The 8,032-nt window shown below is 44.9% G+C and overlaps 1 protein-coding gene across 2 annotated transcripts; it reads right to left on the reverse strand.

The window, feature by feature from the left end:
* Window positions 1-204: 204 nt before the first annotated feature.
* Window positions 205-5,279, reverse strand: ACTC1 (actin alpha cardiac muscle 1). Of its 2 annotated transcripts, XM_064713984.1 has the most exons (7): window positions 5,176-5,279; window positions 4,513-4,661; window positions 3,393-3,717; window positions 2,586-2,747; window positions 2,282-2,473; window positions 871-1,052; window positions 205-530 (listed from the first exon to the last, which is right to left on the reverse strand). In XM_064713984.1, exons 2-7 carry the CDS (start codon window positions 4,639-4,641, stop codon window positions 387-389), a joined length of 1,134 nt encoding a protein of 377 aa, XP_064570054.1. In that variant the 5' UTR covers window positions 4,642-4,661; window positions 5,176-5,279; the 3' UTR covers window positions 205-386. The 2 variants fall into 2 exon arrangements, with proteins under 2 accessions (XP_064570054.1, XP_064570053.1); XM_064713983.1 differs by lacking the exon at window positions 5,176-5,279 and having other exon boundaries at window positions 207-530; window positions 4,513-4,782.
* Window positions 5,280-8,032: the final 2,753 nt, after the last annotated feature.

Consider the following 8,032-nt stretch of genomic DNA (forward strand, 5'->3'; position numbering starts at 1 on the left):
TGCTTCTTTTGTTCCAAATTTCAAAATTAAAACTATAAAGTGTAAATTGTTACTAATAGAAAACCATGACCTAACACGCATATATCAGTTAGGACATGGACGCAGTAAAAGTATTCATAAGTCTGATGGGAGTTTCCAAATCCCAGGGATTTAGTCTCATTTTTCTGACCAAAAAATACTTGAAATAAGACAAAAGACAATATTTTGTAGGTTGCAAGTCCCAGATCTCGTTTATTTATAAAGCAATAAATATTAGAAGCACAAATAAATTGCACGGGTGTGTAAACAAACTGTACAATGACTGAAGAGTTCGGGAAGGTTTGCCAGAAGACTCCAAGAAGCATATTGTCGTCATCCTGAGTGGGAGTAAATTGAGGGGGGAGTGCTTAGAAGCACTTGCGGTGTACAATGGATGGACCAGCCTCATCATACTCCTGTTTGCTGATCCACATTTGCTGGAAGGTGGACAGAGATGCTAGAATGGAGCCACCAATCCAGACAGAGTACTTGCGTTCAGGAGGAGCAATGATCTAGGATAAAGAAAAGCAACAAAATCCTCATTTCTGAACAGTGAATGTGCATTGTCAATGCTACATACCAGTAGATATTTCCTCAATCAAGTAAAGAACATTTCTATAATGGTATTGATCTTCAGCAGCTCTTAAAATGCATGTAATGTATTTAAAAAAATCTGTAATTGTATTTTCTTCTCTTCTAACCAAGATAATTATTCTGATTAAATGGAATTTCTGCTCATCTGCCCATCAGCTCTTGATCTCATTTTTGAGTTGTTCCCACATCCCAGTTTAATGAAGCTGACATTGTCTCCACGTTTATCCACACTTTATAACACAGAGTCAAGTTTCTCACCTTGATCTTCATAGTGCTAGGAGCCAGGGCAGTGATTTCTTTCTGCATGCGGTCAGCGATGCCAGGGTACATTGTTGTACCGCCCGAGAGGACGTTGTTAGCGTAGAGGTCCTTGCGGATATCAATATCACACTTCATGATGCTGTTGTAGGTAGTTTCATGGATACCAGCAGATTCCATACCTTGAGGAAAAAAAGACAGTAGGCCAGTGAATTATACAAGAGGTCTCCATGAAATGAAACGTTGGCATTCCTGATCATTGCTAACATGAACTTCTTTGGCCCTTTTCTTGTAAAAATGTTTCCTGATTATAAAGTGTTACAGAAAAATATTTTAAAAAGAGAATTACAAAACTAATTTAGGAAGTGAACATTATTTGTTAGAAAAGGTAAGAATCATAATGCATGTGCAAAGGCAAGAGACTCAAAATATAGCAAGTAAGATAACAAGTAGACGTGAGATAAACTCATTTAGTAAATGTCAGTGGAAGAAGGGTATCAAGAACAGAAAACGTGACTATTGTTTTACATCAGTCTCACTGAAAGCATTAGCTGAATATAGTGAAGACAGCAAATGCAGACAATAAAAATAGTTGAAGTAGAACTAAAGAAGACAATAGTAACTTCTTCAGTATACCCAAAATATAGTCTATACCACTCAGAATCATCAAGGCAAGACATAACCGTGACACAGAATTAAGATATTCATACTTGATGGTAAGAAAAAAGAAACAAGAAGCAAGTGGTTGTAGGTTGCATTCCAATTTGTTAATTTTAACAGGTGCTTCCTGAAAGGGCTGACACTGGATCCACAGTAAGAAGTCAGCTGATGAACAACTGCATGTACTACTTGGGACTTAAGAGTGTAACATTTGCTGCATCTGTCAGCTGCGTGCACGACCAGCAAGGCTTACCATCTCGACCATGGCAATGTTAATTAGAGTGTATATAAATACACACACACCTTCACTCCATGTCCTTCCCCTCTCTGACACTTTACTTCTTCATGGAAATAGATACTGTTTCGAGTGTAAGCCTTACAAATACAGCTCTGAAGGCTATTCTTACCATCAGTGACACAGAATCGTAAAATGTCTTGAGCTGGAAGGGACCCATAAAGATCACGGAGTCCAACTCCTTAATGATGGTATTGTAACTGTATGTTTTATCATTACAAAACTGTGACCTTAAAACTTGATCTAAACCTTGCAGCAAGAGCCTGGAACTCAGCTAACTACCAGATTAGCTCACATCAAGCCCATCTTATAGGAACCAAATGATCTAAATTATTATTCATTCATGTCGGATTTTGTGCCAAATTTAGGTAAGCAGGAAGGGGAGCAGGGCACCTTCCAAATCTTCTGATTCATTCATACCTCCTACAGAAAGGAGAATTTCCTGGGAACACTTACCAATGAAGGATGGCTGGAATAAGGTTTCAGGGCAGCGGAAACGTTCATTACCAATTGTGATCACTTGACCATCAGGCAATTCATAGCTCTTTTCCAGAGAGGAGGAAGAGGCAGCAGTGGCCATTTCATTCTCAAAGTCCAGTGCAACATAGCACAGTTTCTCTTTGATGTCACGGACAATCTCACGTTCCGCTGTGGATATAGGAGAATCAAATCTAGGTCTGGATAAGCACAACACTAGAGAAGATGGTGGGCCAAGAGAGACGTGAGGGTTTTCACAGCAGGGAAAAGCTGAAGGACTGACCTGTTGTCACAAAGGAGTAGCCACGCTCCGTGAGGATCTTCATGAGGTAGTCAGTCAGATCCCTGCCAGCCAGATCCAGACGCATGATGGCGTGAGGCAAGGCATACCCTTCGTAGATAGGCACATTGTGGGTGACACCATCTCCAGAGTCAAGAACAATACCTGGGAGAGAAATGTCAGAGAGCAGCTGCCATCACCTAGAGAATGCTTAGAGCCCTTACACACAGGACACAGCAAGAAACACAACAAAATAAAGGATTTTTCAGGCAGTATAAAGTAGCATAATTCTTTTTCAGTCACAAAGATCTTTCCAATTCTTTCTGCCTTTGCTTGCCTGGACATTCGTAAGGGGTGTGAATTTTCACACAGAATAGTTGCTCCACACATACTTTAGGATAATCCATAAAACCTGCCTTCCACCACTTCTCTACTGAGCGGTAAGAATATTTGCAATAGTGATTGTCTTGGTCTGATAATGGGCATCTTTGGTCCAGTCTAAACCCTTAAACTGGTTTAACACTTTTGTGACTGCAGTATCCCTACAGGACTGTCTCCTCATTTGCACCACAACAAGCAGTGCCACAGCCAGTTCCATGGTGCCTCTCCAAAAGCAATGCAAATTGTCTGTGGCAAGAACAATGTGGACCTATTTTGTACCGGCTTTTATGCTACTGTTATCATTAATTGCTATAAACCAAAAAGACCGATTTTTCTGTAAATTTAATGTGTTTTCCTATTTAGAATGGAAAGGAAGGAGAGTTCCTGAAAGGAAATAGAACCTAAATGGTGTTTATTTGTTTGTTTTACCTGTTGTACGACCAGAAGCATACAGGGAGAGGACAGCCTGGATTGCCACGTACATAGCAGGTACGTTGAAGGTCTCAAACATGATCTGGGTCATCTTTTCACGATTAGCTTTAGGGTTCAAGGGGGCTTCTGTGAGCAAAGTAGGGTGTTCCTCAGGGGCCACACGGAGTTCATTGTAGAAAGTGTGGTGCCAGATCTTTTCCATATCATCCCAGTTGGTGATGATGCCGTGTTCAATTGGGTATTTCAAAGTAAGGATACCTCTTTTGCTCTGAGCTTCATCACCCACATAGGAATCTTTTTGACCCATACCAACCATAACACCCTAAGAGAAGAAAACACAGAAAAGCATTATTTGAGGAAGATGACATCACAGAGCCCAAACAACTACATCACAGACAGCTGGCCTGAGGCTGAGTCAGGAGGGGTTTAGGCTGGATATTAGAAAAAGGTTCTTCACCCAGAGGGTGATTGGGCACTGAACAGGCTCCCCAGGGAAGGAGCCACAGCACCAGCCCTGACAGGATTCAAGCAGAATTTCAGCAACTGTCTGAGGCACATGGTGTGACTCCCAGGGCTGTCCCATGTAGGACCAGGAATTGGACTTGATGATTCTTGTTGGTCCCGTCCAAGTCAAGATATTCTATGATCCTTCAATTCTAACTATCTTATTTTCAAGAAAGGTACTAGCAGTCACACCCCTGAAAGGCTGTTTGCGAAAATAAATTTAACATTATTAAAATATTAAGCCAACAGAATCCGGGGTGTTCTCATAAAATCTTTTTTTCCTTCCATGAGATTAATATATTTCCCCCCATTTATAATACACCTCTTATATTAATATTCTTTTTTCTTATTTGTTTCTTTCTGATTTCCAAAAATTTGACTGAAAGTAAACTGCGCAATATCATGAGCAGGAAAAGGAGTTTGTAAACAGGACAATACAGAGGGAAACTAGCATTCTACTGACCAAAGATACTTCATATTACTTTGCAACCTTAGCAGTAATTTATCCAGGATTAAAAAAAAAAAAAAAAAAAAAAAGTACAAATTGTAAATGTTTTCATTAAAAAACCCATTGTTATGGAGTGTCCTGCCTCGGTCCTGCCTCTGAATTTACCTGGTGCCTCGGGCGACCGACGATGGACGGGAAAACGGCCCTGGGGGCATCGTCCCCGGCAAAGCCCGCCTTGACCAGCCCCGAGCCATTGTCGCACACCAGCGCGGTTGTTTCCTCGTCGTCACACATCTTCGGCAGGAATCACGAACCTGGAAAACAGCAGGGCAGCCGGCTCAGAGCCCCGCGGGCAGCCCGTCCTCGCCCTCCCGCCCGCCATCCCGGCAGCGCGGCCGGCTCGCTGCGGCGGGAGCGGAGCGGGAAATTTGAGCTGTCCCGGAGGATGCTCCACGGCTGCTGGGCAGGGCTCTAAACGGGATCCGTCAGCCGCCTTCTTCTCCGCGCTCTAAAAGCCGCCCCAGCTTGCAAAATGCTCAATGAGGGCGTCATTAGCGGATCCCTCTGGCCGCAGATCGAGAAGGGAGGGAAAGCTTTTTAAATCGCAGGGATGTGTCCGGCCCGGAGCGCGGCGCGGGCGGTGTTCCCGGCAGGAGCAGCGCCAGCCGGGAGCTGCACGGCCCCGGCCCCGGCCGCGCCTGCACGACCGGCGGTGCCTCCCGTCCATCCCTCCGTGTACTCCATCCCTCCCGTGTACTCCATCCCGTCCCATCCCGTCCCGTCCCACCCAAAGGCTCCCGGCCCGCCCCTCGGCGCTGCGCTACTCACCAGACCAGCACCGGCGGCGGGGGCGCAGCGGAGGAGACCCGGGCTGCTGGCTCGGCGGAGACGCCCCGATTTATACCCCCCGAGGGGCAGCGCGGTGCGGGGCCCGGCGGGCCGGGGCAGCCACCTTCTCCTTATTTGGTCGCTGCCGCGGCCCCGAGCGGCCGCGCAGCCATGAATGGAGCCGGGCCAGCCCCGGCCGCCCGGCCCATGTAAGGCAGGCGCGGGGCAGCGCGGCCCCGGCCGCCGCATGGCCAAATAGGGAGCCCAGCGCAGCCCCCGGGGGTCAGCGCCGGCGGGCAGGGGCTGCGAGGGGCCGGGAAGGGGCCGCAGCCCCGCTCGGCCCCCGCGATCAGCAGCCGCCCGTGCCCGGCCAGGTGCGGCGCCGCCAACCCGCGATGCTCGGGCTTGGCGGAGGGTGCGAGGGAAGCCGCGCGGGCGTTCTCTCCCACGGCTTTTCATTTTTCCACCGAAAAGAAAAGGCCGGTCGAGTTTCTATTTAATCAACGAGTGATGAGGTTACTTCGGTGCCAACAACTGAGGCTCCTCTCTTGCATGGGGGCGGCATCTGCTCTCCTGTGTTGCCTTAGGAAGGAGCAGGGCACACTCAATTTCTTTTAAACTTTGATGAGCACATGCTGTAAAAATCACCCTTTTCTCTGCTTTTGGATGACATCTATAGCGCAAAATGGGATGTGCTCACTTATGTTAATATGCTTACACCTAAACTCCTCATCTTTGCTCTTTTAATTCACACAGATCAGTAAGGGATAGTGATATGTCTAGGGCAGAGAACGAGATATGGAAATAGCTTGGACAAAACCCAGCTATGGTATTAATGTAATGTGACAGTTGTTTTCCTGCTCAGTTGTTGAAACATCCACATCGATAATTTGTTGCAGCGGTGGAACCTAGAAAATCCGTGTGTCTTCAGGACTTTTTTTTTGTTTGTTAAAAATAGAAAGACTGGAGAGGCATCCCTTGAGTGGGTTTGGCCTGGTATGTGAAAGCAGAGATTGTCAACTCATGTCCCAGAGAAACTCATTATAATGTGGAGTGCAGTGTCCTCCAGGAGCTCATCTTGTAAAGTGCTCCGTGTCTGCCTGTGAAACAATGCTGCGATGCAGCGGGGAGAATTGAGGCTTGGGACAGGAGGGAATGGTGAGATTCAGAGTCAAGAGAGGAACACTCAAGTGGATCAGCTGCTTAAACACAGGTCCAGTTTATGAGATGCCATACAAAGGCTGGCAGACATCACATGGATGTATACATCTTAAATTATGTGGAAGGAAAGAGCTTGTGAATGATACACAACCTGAAGTCTGGGGCTTTGAGAAGTGTTCAGGGAAGAGCAGTCTGCATGGTGGTTTAGCTCGGACAAAGCACAAACAACTGGAAATCCCTATTTGTTTCTAAACAATATCCAAAGGGGGCATCAGAGAACCCCAGACTTTGATTTCTTCTGAAATCAGAGATTGTGGCATCAGTTTCCTTGTTTCTAGTACAATTAATGAGGTGATTAGCTCCACCCCAACCCCAGTTTATCTTGGGTTTGTGCTAAACTACAATCACGGCTCTGAAAGAGATGGTAGCAGCAAAGTTCTTGGATAAGCTCCTGCTTTTCTTTAAGTGCTGCAAGAAAAGAGAACCTGTTCCAGGTGAGACACCATTTTTGTACAGAGTTTTGTATGTTTATTTAATACATCAGTATATATAAATATATATGCCCATATATATTTTATATGCATGTATTTATCTGTGTGTGTATGTGTTTATATATTGCTTTTTTATTTTTCTCAGCTACCTAAGAAAGGCTGTGTAGGACTGTGAAATTCAGTGACCTCAAAAGGTCAAAGCAGCAAAACACTGTGATTCAATGCCTCTGCTCTGGACAAGCTTTGGCTCTTTGTTTGCTTTGTCTTGATGGAAAATCAACCAAAATCAATACTGGTGGGATAAGGAGCCCAAGCAAGAATATATTTATCTAAATTGATCAGGCCCACATAACAGACACTTGGAAATGCTTTGGTGATAGTGATGCCTGTTTATACAAGAATTCATACAGGGATTTCTAAGCATATACACCCTGGCACAGAGCACTTTTTCAAAGAAAAAAATATCACCATATGCTGCTTTCAATTTTTAAAAAGTCAGCATATTTTACCCGATGGTAAGTTGCCATATATAGTTTAAATCTGTTTATTTTTTTCCCTAGCACATCTTTTCTACAGAAACCATATAATGTGAGGGATTGACCAGCTTTGCCAGCACTAAGATTAGTTTACAGTGTTATCTCAGCTGTTGCTTCGTTCAGAGGTGTTGCAGTATTTACATAGAAGTCCACTGCTGATAGCTGCATTGAATTCCTCCCCAATCAGACCCTCTGTGACACATCCTACATTCCCTCTGGCTAGGGCGAGACTCTCCTGAAACTGAGACAGAGCCAGCTCTCACTGAAAAATCTATGAAACACTTTGTATTTTCTTGTTTACTGCCAAACTAAATTTTTGTTCTCTGCACTATCTCCTCAAGTTTTACATTTCTAATCCAGCAGGACTCACAGTTAGCATCCTGGTCCATTTGAGAACTCATCAATCCACACACCAACTCACTCCCATATATTGCAAGGTCAAATGAAAAGGGCACCACACAACATACATAATTCCAAAATATCATCTCCTTCCTTGTAGCCACTTGAAAATTGCCCAGCTAAAGTTATTCCTTGGGCCAAAATAATTCTGCTTTCTGCAATGAAGTGTCATAACAGGCTTGAGTAAACCAGAGAAGGAAAAACCTACTGAGGTATGTTATGCAATGTCATCTACAGGAATAACTCTCCAGCAGCTCTGGCTGACCAGGC

This window comes from Zonotrichia leucophrys, chromosome 5, assembly GCF_028769735.1.
Source record: "Zonotrichia leucophrys gambelii isolate GWCS_2022_RI chromosome 5, RI_Zleu_2.0, whole genome shotgun sequence".
In the NCBI taxonomy this organism is placed as follows: domain Eukaryota; kingdom Metazoa; phylum Chordata; class Aves; order Passeriformes; family Passerellidae; genus Zonotrichia; species Zonotrichia leucophrys.

What these genes read in the sequence shown, in the direction of transcription:
- ACTC1 (XM_064713984.1), bottom strand. Translation starts at nt 4,641, where the DNA reads ATGTGTGACGACGAGGAAACAACCGCGCTGGTGTGCGACAATGGCTCG. An exon ending in TGCTTCTGGTCGTACAACAG is followed by an intron (nt 2,748 to 3,392) that starts GTAAAACAAACA and finishes TTTCTCTCCCAG; the next exon opens with GTATTGTTCTTGACTCTGGA. An exon ending in CTAGCACTATGAAGATCAAG is followed by an intron (nt 531 to 870) that starts GTGAGAAACTTG and finishes TCTTTATCCTAG; the next exon opens with ATCATTGCTCCTCCTGAACG.